The sequence below is a fragment of the Aspergillus caelatus genome (assembly GCF_009193585.1).
Source record: "Aspergillus caelatus strain CBS 763.97 unplaced genomic scaffold BDV27scaffold_274, whole genome shotgun sequence".
NCBI lineage: Eukaryota > Fungi > Ascomycota > Eurotiomycetes > Eurotiales > Aspergillaceae > Aspergillus > Aspergillus caelatus.
The window spans coordinates 34,391-46,326 of NW_022475537.1; the positions used below are offsets into that span (position 1 = coordinate 34,391).

General features: G+C 47.3%; 6 protein-coding genes across 6 annotated transcripts; 3 read left to right on the forward strand and 3 right to left on the reverse strand.

The window, feature by feature from the left end:
- Positions 1-11: 11 nt before the first annotated feature.
- On the reverse strand, positions 12-2,500 carry BDV27DRAFT_136424 (major facilitator superfamily domain-containing protein). The gene is made up of 8 exons (XM_032068765.1): positions 2,070-2,500; positions 1,917-2,005; positions 1,764-1,834; positions 1,419-1,710; positions 1,280-1,351; positions 505-1,221; positions 339-443; positions 12-266 (listed from the first exon to the last, which is right to left on the reverse strand). Exons 1-8 carry the CDS (start codon positions 2,146-2,148, stop codon positions 36-38), a joined length of 1,656 nt encoding a protein of 551 aa, XP_031922354.1. The 5' UTR covers positions 2,149-2,500; the 3' UTR covers positions 12-35.
- A 638-nt stretch (positions 2,501-3,138) lies between these two features.
- BDV27DRAFT_56235 (Zn(II)2Cys6 transcription factor) lies at positions 3,139-5,145 on the forward strand. Its single transcript, XM_032076943.1, has 3 exons — positions 3,139-3,385; positions 3,452-4,170; positions 4,222-5,145. The coding sequence occupies exons 1-3, from the start codon at positions 3,244-3,246 to the stop codon at positions 5,023-5,025; spliced, it is 1,665 nt and encodes a 554-aa protein (XP_031922355.1). The 5' UTR covers positions 3,139-3,243; the 3' UTR covers positions 5,026-5,145.
- A 332-nt stretch (positions 5,146-5,477) lies between these two features.
- On the forward strand, positions 5,478-8,121 carry BDV27DRAFT_136426 (uncharacterized protein). Its single transcript, XM_032068766.1, has 2 exons — positions 5,478-6,058; positions 6,112-8,121. The coding sequence occupies exons 1-2, from the start codon at positions 5,607-5,609 to the stop codon at positions 7,652-7,654; spliced, it is 1,995 nt and encodes a 664-aa protein (XP_031922356.1). The 5' UTR covers positions 5,478-5,606; the 3' UTR covers positions 7,655-8,121.
- Positions 8,122-8,901: 780 nt separating this feature from the next.
- BDV27DRAFT_149729 (uncharacterized protein) lies at positions 8,902-9,257 on the reverse strand (the record flags this gene model as incomplete). The annotated part of the gene is made up of 2 exons (XM_032071108.1): positions 8,902-8,982; positions 9,057-9,257. The coding sequence occupies 2 exons, from the start codon at positions 9,255-9,257 to the stop codon at positions 8,902-8,904; spliced, it is 282 nt and encodes a 93-aa protein (XP_031922357.1).
- A 428-nt stretch (positions 9,258-9,685) lies between these two features.
- On the forward strand, positions 9,686-10,000 carry BDV27DRAFT_162799 (uncharacterized protein; the record flags this gene model as incomplete). Its single annotated transcript, XM_032073447.1, has 3 exons — positions 9,686-9,778; positions 9,831-9,896; positions 9,953-10,000. The coding sequence occupies 3 exons, from the start codon at positions 9,686-9,688 to the stop codon at positions 9,998-10,000; spliced, it is 207 nt and encodes a 68-aa protein (XP_031922358.1).
- Positions 10,001-11,166: 1,166 nt separating this feature from the next.
- Positions 11,167-11,619, reverse strand: BDV27DRAFT_162800 (uncharacterized protein; the record flags this gene model as incomplete). The annotated part of the gene is made up of 1 exon (XM_032073448.1): positions 11,167-11,619. One exon carries the CDS (start codon positions 11,617-11,619, stop codon positions 11,167-11,169), a length of 453 nt encoding a protein of 150 aa, XP_031922359.1.
- Positions 11,620-11,936: the final 317 nt, after the last annotated feature.

Genomic DNA, 11,936 nt, shown 5'->3' on the forward strand with positions numbered 1-11,936 from the left:
CCTTCCACACACACACACACACACACACACACACCCTAACCTGCAGCCACAGCACTCAAGTAATAGTCGGCGGTACTGATACGCGCCTTCCGACCCCAAATCATCATGGGGATGACAAAGACCAAAACTCCAAAGCACAGGCATCCAGCGCTGATAAACATATTCTGAACACCAAGCCCGGTCATCCATGGATTGATAGCGAACGATATACCCGTCGAGACTAGGTTGCGCACGAATGTAATGACGACGAGACCCTCGGCGACAAGCTGGAATCATCAGCGACTAGGCTATAGGACAGCTAGGGAGTAAGGAAAGGAGGAGGGATAGGTCAGGCATACCTCACGATAGGAATCTCCATAGTATGGGAGAATAATCGATGTTATGGACCCAATTCCAAAGCCCACAAATGAGGATCCAATTAACGGGACAATCCACGGTTGTTCCTAGAAAGTCATTCTGTTAGCGAGGGCCTCTGATTATCACCCGGGATGTAGTGGAACGTACATTGGCAATGCTAATACCATAAAGGAAGAGTCCTAGAGGGCATACTACCAGGGGCACAAGAAGCATATGCAATCTCAGCTCCGGGTCATAGATTCCAGCTCGGCGCCGGGCCATATACACGACGTAGTAATCATTAAGAGGACCGCCATATATAGCCCCTATGACGGCACCGATGAAAGGGGCAATATTAATATTACCCACACCTACAGACGAAAAGTTGTAGGGGGGTTCTGCAAACAGGATAGGCTGTGTTGTGGCTAGGATGGCTATCCAGCACATCATGAATGAATATTCGATGCCCACAAAGGCCACTGCTGGGATGCGAAAGAAAAGGAGAAATGGCGTCCACATATGACGCCAGTATTGTTTCAAGGTAATGCTGTCAGTAGGCCCAAAGGCAGTCATTCTTTCCAAATATGTCTTCCGTGGCGGGATAGGCTCCTCCGCAACCCTTTGCGGGATTGTCTCGCAAGGGGGTGGCATCGCCTTTTCTTTGTCAAATTCAGGGGCTGTAGACTGCTTTTCCTCTACTCCCAGTGCCACCGGGGGATCTTCACCAATATAGCAGTTCCCTGCAGGCCTTCCATATTTGGTCTCTTCGTAGGCGAAAATTATCAAGAGTAGAACCAGTGCGTTGAGAATAGCACACCACCACCATACCCAGCGCCATCCCTGGCTACTTATAATATATCCGGCTGGAATGAGGCTTAGGTATGTCTAGAAGCAGCGATCGTTAGTTTGAAAGGTGATGGAGTTCGAAGGAATAGGGCCTTACCCCGACGACCACCATTATTGAATAGATACCATTCATCGTTGCACGCTGGTGAACGAAGAAAAGATCCACGATCTGTTAACTCGTATATTATAAGCTCAGAACCAGAGAAAGATCCTGTCACAAGGCAAGCCGTACTTACAGTCATCTGAATGATAGTGTCGTTGACTGAGCCTGCGAGTCCCGCTATGGCCTGTAGCACGATATACTGGGCTCGGGTCTGGAACGAAGCTTGACCTATATTCGCCAGCACCATTGTTAAAGAAGCGAAAATATATACGGGCTTTCGCCCAATTAAGTCAGCCGCAGGGATGAAAAAGATGCAGCCGATGGCCATCCCTGCCAATCCAGCGGCATAGCTGTTGTTGAGATACTTCGAGCCATAACCGAGCTCGTCTGTCAGGGAAGGCCAGGTCACAGTTCCAACGTCCAAGCTAGCCATGTGTCAGTACCATTTGAAAGCTCTAGGTGGGTAACAGAACCATACGTTGCAAAAACCATCAAGGTGAACAGACAAGCAATGGAAAAGTTGATGGCCTTCTGGTAAGTGGGCCAGTTCTATATGATACTGCTCGTCAGCTCCTAATCAGGCAGCTATACTGGGGAGTAGATGAAGGTATTTCACGCCCGGATAACTTACCAATGGCTCATTTGGATCGTTCGATGGTTGTGGCTGGAGAATAACATGGCCGTCGGCATCTTGTTCGACTCCGTCAAGATCTATGCGACCTTCACGCCGTTATTGTTAGTCCCGATGTGCGAATCTTGCAATAGAACCATGCTGGATATCTACCCTCTCCGAAATAAACCGTCCCAGGTGGCGTCCGTGGCCTTGCCGGATTATGTCGTCGTATTTCGGATGACTCGGTCATCGAGGCTCGCAATCAGCAGGTACGCGTGGCAAGATTTCAATGGTTTCAAAGATGAACGATGAAAGGGAATATCAATGTTGAGACTGTAAAGCCAGTGATCCAAGAGATAGGAGTTTTTGACAACATTCGCCGTGGGAGTATCTATGTCTACAAGATGATTTCGAAAAAGGAGTTGATAGCAAGCAGACAATATGCGAGCCAGCCGTGATATATACGATCCATTATCTTGTGTAGGAGAGGGGAGGGACGACGGGCTATGATGAATGAGTAATGCAATATCCGATTCCAGATATTCGTATAGACGATCTAGTAAGTGACAAGCCTTCATTCAAAGGCAGTCGTGTGGAAGCGAAGAAAAGGACATGCTGCGGGAGTTTGATATCCACATGATTACCCGATCTGGCGAGAATCGCGCAAATTGATGCCATTGGCTGGTTTTGCCCAAAATGTGGGACCTCTCGGCCAGATTGTCCAATTAGATGGCCCCTGAGATGGTCCGTCTTCGTGGCGGAGGCAAAGGATTGAGAGCTGGTTGAATCCGGACCAAACCTCCTGGCCTTGTTGAATTTCTATGACCGCCCCTTTCACCTTCTTAACAGGCTTGATACATGTCCTGTCGGACTGATCCCTGCCTTGAACCCCGCAAAAACTCTTCTAGGGTATGCCACACCCCACAACCTAAGATTTCCCCACACGAGAGATAACCACTCGATGATAGTGTGTCATTGAATCAGAATACTGATGCCTTATCAGATAGTGGATAAGCGACAGCAGCACTTGACGTTGGTTCGTTGGGGTACTGATATCAAATCCCAAACATTTCCGCCACAGCGTTCTCAGCAGCGTGAATTAGTGCTGCTGCTATTCGTAACCTGGCGGCCATAGGATACACATTCCCCATTGGGTCAAGTGCTAAAAATAGTTCTTTTGTTGACCAGGGCTTTATCGGTAGTAGGGTTGCCAAGTAGATTCTGAGTCCTCTTGGCCGTTGCAGGAGGTATCTAGCCGCTCGGAACGACGCACATCAGGGCATTGTGCGTCTATTAGGGGATATCTTCCAGATTGAATGCATGGATAGGCCCTAAGTCAACTGATATGGCCTCGTTGGCAGAACAGTTGCCTCTACTAGACCCAGGATTTGGTTCCAGTCCATCCGAGATGACACCTCGAACGAAAAACTACCGTCCACCTCGTCGACGACCGGCGCATCTGCGCACAAAGACTGGCTGCCTTACATGTGGGTCACCCCACTTCGCAGTCTCTGCTGGAAGTTTATAACCGTTCGACTAATAAACCTTTATAGGCAGGAAGAGGAAGAAGAAGTGCGACGAGACCCCGGGGACATGCTCCAATTGCGCCCGAAAATGGCTTTCCTGTGAATGGCCTGTGAACCTGCGTGGGAATCAAAAGCACACCAGGCGTGAACACCCGTCGTCCACCAAAGCTCATTTAGAACATTCTCCTCAGCTTTCTATCAATGAATGGCATGCTAGCCAGCATGCATTTGTGGCAGACTATGCGGCTGGCGCTTCTCCCTCTTGGGATACCGAGGGAGAAAGGGAGGTGTTTCCTTCTCCCATGGAATCTAATACACCAAACAGCCAAAATGACTACATGATGACTCCTTATAGCAGCTCTCCATCTATTCTCAATTATATCTCCCCATTGATCTGTGTATCACCCGCCATAACCCCTGCCAGCGCTCCTTTGTTCGACTTTCTGAGGGCTGTCTTTCTGCCTCAGTTAATCCGTCCAATGGCACATAATACAGTCATTAAATGCGCGACCGGCGAATCGTTAATGCTAGCATTACATACTCCTTTCTACATGCATGCCCTTCTAGCATGTTGTGGTGCAGAAATACCGGTAGACGACATGTGCTCGCAGGTACATTTCCAGAAGCTTGCCCGCATGCATTACGTCAAAGCCATAGCAGGACTACGTGAAAGTCTTGACAGCGGTATTGTCGATGCTGGGAACGCAGCAATTATTCGAACCTCACTTATCTTGTGCATCTATGAGGTGAGATTATGTATCGAGCGTTTGTTGAACATTACTAAAGAATAGAAATAGAGATCAAAACCACGCCTCTCAAGGGGCGTGGATGCCCATATCCTTGGCCTCGCACAGTTGATTCAGCTACATTTTCGACATAAGCAAACAACGCCTGAACTTCAATCGGAAGCAGAGACCAACACAGCCCGGGTGATACTAGAAGCTTTTATATTCCATGCGACAACGAGCATTCCATTTCAGCAAACGACGAAGCAGCCTGAGCCTGTCGAGGCCGCCCTTTCACTAGCAGAGACTAGACTCCAAGAAATGTACAGATGGAAGGTACCGGTTTACCCCGAGTCGCCTGTCCTCGGAGCGCCACCGAAGCTGTTTGTATATGCTCGAGAGATCGCACTAATGCATGAGCGATCCTCTGCCGAAGGCATCGATATCGCAAGATGCCACGAGTTACAACAGCTATTGAGTCAATTCAACCAGAGTGGGACTGAGGAGCTGTATCCCTCGTCTAACGACGATCGGTTGGTCACAATTACACACACGCCGCTTCTCTTGGGTCCGAAACTATATATTGTCGTTTCCAATATACTTTTGGAGCACATGATCAACAACAACTCCACCATAGCTGGCGACTCTCTTCAAGAGTTAGTCTGCGAAGGTATGCGTTTGGTTAACGAACTTGATCCATCGACAGACTATTATGCCGAGTACTACTGTTGGCCAATGGTAGTCTTAGGAACCTATACCACTGATAGCGCACACCGAAATTGTCTTGTGGCCCAGGCCACGGCCTTTTGGAAGGCGACGAGGAACGGGACGATGAGACGGTTGGTGGATATGTTGACGACCTTGTGGCAGATATGAAACAATACAAGATACGATCAATTCCTGTGTACTTCTTATTTAGATTTGTCGGCAATTATATTAACCCCATCACTGGATGATGTATATAGTTCGACAACAGAACTTTCACTTGAGTCTGGCACTCTTTTTTTTTTTTTTTTGTTTTTTTTTTGTGACCTAAAGCCTTCAAATGCGTGTGTGCACCATATCTTTGCGAGTAGCATATGGTAACTTCTAATTTGTTAACTTCAATAAAATCGGATATATTGATCTGTAAGGGCTCTACGACGCTTTGCTCACTGAACGGGCCAAACCCCGATAGACAAGTCACAGGCAGCCACGTAAACGAGCTTGAATCCGATAGGCACCCATCAATCAATTCGCCGCGCCAAGCATAATAACCATTGAATCTATAATTATATTTGGGGGCGAGGAGTCTTTCTGTTGTCAGCCTTGACATCCCCGACCAGGCGTTTTTTTGCATTTGATCCTCATAGCATATTTTCGTCTACCTTGAAGAAAGAAAAGTCACTCATCGAAAGATTGGACCATGTGTCGAAATACCAGGTAGGTATGAAGTTAGAAAGAATTAGTTCGTCAAAATGATACGCGATCCGGTCCCCGCATTGCGCCTCTGTGGAAACGTCCTGCAACTCCTTGATTTGAGTCATCGGCTATTGGATCCAGCTAAAGAATTGGACCAGTCAGTCGATAGTCTAACTGTGGAATATACCGATCTTTACCAAATATACCACACGCTCAAGCAGTTACGCTATGGCCTCGCAATTAGGCTAACCATAGATTGGTCCATCGAAGAATCAATATCATACGGTGACGAAGGGCTTCAAAGCCTGGCGCAGTCTTGTCAAGGCATATGTGCACAATTACTTGTCGCAACAAGCCAGCTAGAACGCCATTACAGCTCTTCAAATGGCTTCACGTCGTTCCAGGAGGCACTGCAAGCGGTTTGGGACAAGAAGCCAATTGAAGCTCTAGAGGAAGGGTTGCTGGCATGCAGAAGGGAAACGATACGAGTTCTTACAATTATTTTCAGGTATATCGAAAGGTGCTATATTCCTAATAGGCAGGCTAATCAAAGATGGTTAGAGAAACTCAGTCTAGCGTCTACCAAGAGATACAGAGTCTAAAGGAGCAGAATCGACAAATAGACCAAAGCCAAACACGATGGCTTACGGATATTTTAGACACCCTCAGTGACATAGAGTGGCAAGCGACCGAGGTGTACATCGGGGATGAGATACCAGGCGTGACCAATACCATCAACCCAGACCATCTTCAAGATATGGCCCGTAGAATGCCGCATGCCATACAAAAAGCGTCAAAAGTCGCCTTTGTACAAAGATTCCTCAGGACACTACACTTTCAAACGATCAAGGACCGCCATGCGAGGATCGCGAAAGCCCACGAGAAGACCTTTACCTGGAACTGTGAGAAAATGATAGATACGACAACCCACCCTTCACATAGCCCAGCAATCGTTAATTGGCTGCGGGGACAAAATGATAGCATATTTTGGGTCTCTGGCAAGCCGGCATCAGGGAAGTCAACGTTTATGAAATATCTACTCGCTCACCCCCAGACCCAGGAAAACCTCAAAATATGGGCTGGAAGCGATAAGCTGGTTATTGCCAGTCACTTCTTCTGGGGTGCAGGAACTGACTTGCAAAACTCTAAGCATGGCTTGCTCCAGTCTCTTCTCTATGGCATATTCACCCACAGTCCGGATCTGATTCCCATTGCATGCCAGCAAAGGTGGGAAGCGATCATGCGCGACGAACACGGCGACAGCCCATGGTGTGTGAAAGAGCTGTTCGAGACGTTGAAAACTCTGATTAGCCAGACCATATTCCCATCCAAATTCTGCTTCTTCATTGATGGTCTGGATGAATACACAGGGGACCATTCTGAGTTGATTGAACTGTTGAGCTCTCTAGTTCAAGCCAATGTCATGATGTGTCTTTCTAGCCGGCCATGGAAAGTCTTTGAGGACGCATATGGAGAATCGACCGACCGGAAGTTATACCTGGAAGAGCACAACCGGGACGATATCCACAATTACGTTCAGAGTGAAATTGAACAACATTCAGCTTGGGGACTACTTGTCGGGGTCGACTCACGTACCAGTGGAATTATTGATGAAATTGCTGATCGGGCTCAGGGTGTTTTTCTCTGGGCGGTTCTGGTGGTGCGCTCTTTCGGTGAATGGTTGACGAATGGCGATACCTTGTTCTTCTTGCAGAAGAAGCTTAGAAGAATCCCTATCACCCTTGAGCTGCTCCTCAGGTCCATGATTGAGTCGATAGACCCGATATATACTTCCTATATGAGGCAGATATTCAAGGTTGCGTTAACTGCCCCTGAGCCCTTACCCGTGATGCCGTATGCCTCATTGGAAAGACAAATCGAAGATGACGATAATGCTCCACCACAGGAGAATAAACCTCTCACTTACAGAGACATCATACTGCGGGTTCACCAGCTCGATAGACAACTCACCCACATATGCAAAGGACTACTGGTAGTGTATCATTGCCATAATGAGGAAGACGCCCTGCGCTACCGGGTGGACTTCTTGCATCGAACCGTCCGAGACTTCTTTTCAACGAATGACACATTGCGGCACAAATAGCGTCCATCCAAACTAAGGTACACAATATACAGATGCGTTTTTATTATTATCAGACAACACATCGTGCACCTCGATCTGTTGTTCTCGTCCTTGGTAGATTGGCATAGTCATGCGTGCCTTCACGTCTAACACAATCAACACTTTTATATACCCGTAAAAGACCTTGGAGCGACACATTGTTTGACATTTACGCCCTAAGGGTTTTTCCACATCCTCCGCGCTCTAGCCCTTCAATAGTCTGCCGCTCGGCGCAAGGGCTAAATGATAGAGCTAAAACGTTCCTGGAGGGCACGTGGACCATTTGGCACACGCTGGGGGAAGAAAATCCCACTTTATATGATCAGTGAGCGGATTGGCAGTTAGCTAAATGGTTTGATATAAATAAAACAATTCAGTACGATGTAATGCCAAGAAGAGCATAGCCATTCAAGCAATTTTTCCCTCACGTCAGAGCAGCACTTGAAGCAGTCATCGGACATAAGGGGTGGTGGAAATAGAGAGGAAGGGGACGGAATACAAATTGAGGGGATATGGATTGCTAGACCAACTTGAATATGAGTGGAAAATATTGCCAGTGTTTGAAAATATAGGCAGTGGGAGGAGAAATCCTATCGCTCGGGGTGGACCAACCATCGAGTTAGAATATGGTGGGGAGTTGAAAAGTCTGGTAAATTCAAAGCCGGATGTCCGAGGGTACTCGCCCAACCTTGTATATATGTACATCAATTATTTTATGTGGTTTGTTGCACTAAATATTGGTGTACTGTGATCAAAATTCAAATCCAAGCGGTTCTGTTTGGTTTGGTGTTTTTGCTTGTAAATACGGAGTAGCAGGTTCGTTTATGGACAACTATTTGAGGCGCTGCACATAGATGAGAGGATCACATTCCCCTAGGTGCTCTGAATTGCCTTAGTGCTAGTTCATCAGGTCGGTTGATTCTAGAACCGTTTTCGTAGCCTCATGGCTGATCGTCACCCCACTGTGGGTTTACTCCTGAGCAGATTTACGGAGTACACATTCTGCGCCTCGCTCGTGGGCTCCGTATGTTCCGAAGAAATACTCCGTTTATACACATATGATGTAATGTTATCTTCAGTTGCAACACCGCCGAACTATCCCAGCAGGTGTACAACCAAGATTGGGTTGGCTATCTATATCTCGATTCGAGTTATGGTGTTGCGGCCAAGGCAGCCTCAAATGGCCCCTAGTTCAACTCCAACCCCAGACTATAGTTGGCCGACACACACTAGAGAGCGACCATACGTTTAGTAAACAAGCTCATCATAAGCCAGGGATTAAACTGTAAACATAGTCGCTTTACTCTGTGCTGTTCATGGAGAAAAGGAGAACATCAGGGGGGTTAAGTTCGAGATCTGCATCCGCCAAGAGCTTCCGAAGAACATCATTACCATGTTGGCACAAATAGCGCCAATCAGACAGACTAAGGCTCAACGACACCCACAATTTCTCCACGTTCGAACTCGGGTCTAACTCGCCTTGTCGGCAAAACCGGTTACGCGGAATCCCGTGGGGGTTCGAAGGAGTAGAGAGCACACCGCTATCGTGCGTCCTGTCTGGCATTGCTTGGTAATTATACACCATGTGTTGCATTTGGTGTTCATAGTAAATGATTGGTATACAGATAATTGAAACAATAGCTGAGTCGATGTGAGGTTGACGAAAGAACAGGGAAATATTTTGTTGCCTGGGTTGACCACAGATCCATTCATCCACAATGCCTTACGTTCCTGATTCAGTTACAGCCCTGAAAATCATACCAATGGTTCAGGTACTATTGGCGTCGCACGTACGTAGCACCCATCCACAACGGTGGAGTGCCGAGATGGACTTACCGAGTATATATAGAAACAGGCCTTATATAATCGAGTGTCTTGAAAGACATATAAGGAGCCCAAGGAACCCCATTGATCTCTTTCTCAACAGTTCAGACAACCTCAAAGCAAGAAATACAAACAATCCATCTTACAAACCTCTTTTTTTCCAAACCTTCAAATCCAATCACCATCAAAATGCGTTTCTCCTTCCTCGCCGCTCTTACCCTTATCAGCGCTGCCATTGCCGCTCCCCAGCAGCAGGGTGGTAACGATGCGGCCCAGAACACCGTATGTTAAGCATGTGGTCTCATTAGGGAGCAGGGTACTGACAATGTAATAGCTTGCTATCGGTGCTGCCTGCAAGAAGGATGGTAGCATGGGAATCTGTCAAGGTGGATTCTGCTTGGTAAGCTTACAGCCCTCTGCTCAACTTGAGTCACCAGAGGCTAATGCAATATACAGCAAGACGAGAAGGCCGACCAGGGCGTCTGCCAGCAGGCCCAGAACTAAATCCCCCGAATCGACTGATCAAAATTGAGAGAAGAGGGGATTGAGTTTATCCCGGGGTAGCTATCTGGAATAAACCTGTATATATGGCGTGAATATCTGTTAATTATCAAGTCTAATCAATAATATCTCTTGAACCACTTATCTCTAACTGCAAACCTTCTTTATCTGAAGACCAGATTAGATCATAACCTCTTGGATCGAACTTGTTGTATACAAGACCGGTAACAGTAGTAAGCAGCTCAGATAGCCCTCATGACTTTCCTCTTGTTGGTGATATCGACTTAACCCTTCGGTTTAGTAATATATTCTGTGATATCAGTGTACTTAATAATATCGAGGTCCTCGAGCTGCGTGGCGTGATACAGGTTTATTGGTCTTGTTCGACTAAGCTTATAATATACTAGCACACTTGATAGTTTAAGTTACAGGCGTACCTTACTGTAGCCAGACAGAGTAGGATCATTGTGTACATGATAATGGGCCCAGCCTTTGTCAATATACCAGGGACTGAGGCCCAAGGGGCAAGAATTATAATGCGTAAAGAACTATTTCATTCCCCCATACAAAATCCCATATAGAGGATTAGACAAATGTGTGGAATTGCCCCATACCAAGGTCGTAGGAATTTTGTACAGTAATTGACATTTGGGTATCAGTCTCCAAACACATGTAAATGCTCACTTTTCACAACCCAGGATTCCAGAAAGATGTATTTGTTGCTATGGTAAGTGAAGATCTTACACGTTCTGCTCTCTATTGCTCAACATAATACTATGGGTAGAAGAGTGACCACCGGCCAATCCCGGCTGTTGAATGCGACCTCCATTTCCCATCTTGCCTCTCTTTTTAGTTTGCAGGCTAGGAATAAGATATACAGCGCATGCGAGAGCTAGCATGCTACTGCTGGAAAGAAATATTTGGATTTCGCCATCTTTCCCCCTAGCCATATAACAGTCATATGAGCAGAAACTTTCTAGTAGCTTTACAAAGCCGAGAAAAAGGATTGTAGCTACGTACTATAACATCTCATCATTTAGCTAGCACATGTAATAGATACTCGAGAATAATATACAATTCATATCGCGATACAGCTACGCAGTAAAATCGATGAAGTATTTGAATTGACCTTATACCAAGTCCCGCCCCAAGCCCAGCCCATGTCATAATTACCATATCCCTTCATCCAGCTCCCATGCCTTACTCTTAGTGTTGCATCCGCCGTGGTTCCAATGGTCCGGGACACACTCAGTGGTAGCACTGCAGTCGTCGTCCTCTTTGCAGCTGGCAAATCTGCCATTCTGCAACCAGCACCATGGCATGCCCTTTTCCCACTCATCGTTCGTCCGCTTCCCGGTTTTTTCGTTGCAGCTGCTCCAGCAGGTTTTGCCTAACCCGGTCTTGCCACCCTGAGGCGCACACCCACCAGACAGTGGAACAACGCAGCCCCATGTTTCCGCGCACTCAAAGTCGGTTGGACAGTCAGATTGCTTGAAACAATTGGCATACGAATCACTGCCCCTTTCAGCTATCCAGCACCAGGGGTCGTTCTTCGCCCAGTCGCCGCCAATGGGCGAGCCCGTGCCTGGGTCGCATTTGTTCCAGCACTTGCGGGAGGGCATGCTGGGGCCCTTACCGACCCTGCTGCAGCCGCTGGCGGCCGTCGCGGACGGTAGGGAGGCTGTCTTCGAGGTCTTGGTACTTGTTGTCGTTTTGGAAGACTTGGAGGAGGGTTGCTTTGGAGAGCAGGTAGGTTTTGGCGGCTGTTTGGTTTTTGAAGTTTTAGTATGCTTTGCCTTATGTGCGCCGCAGTCCTCTCCCTGGGGATCATTAGGGTCCACTGTAGAACAAGATTCCACGCCCTTGGTTGTTGTGGTGGCCGTGACATGGCGTCTCACAGCCAACAGGCTTTTGGTGGTAGTGCAAGCATCAAAACTGG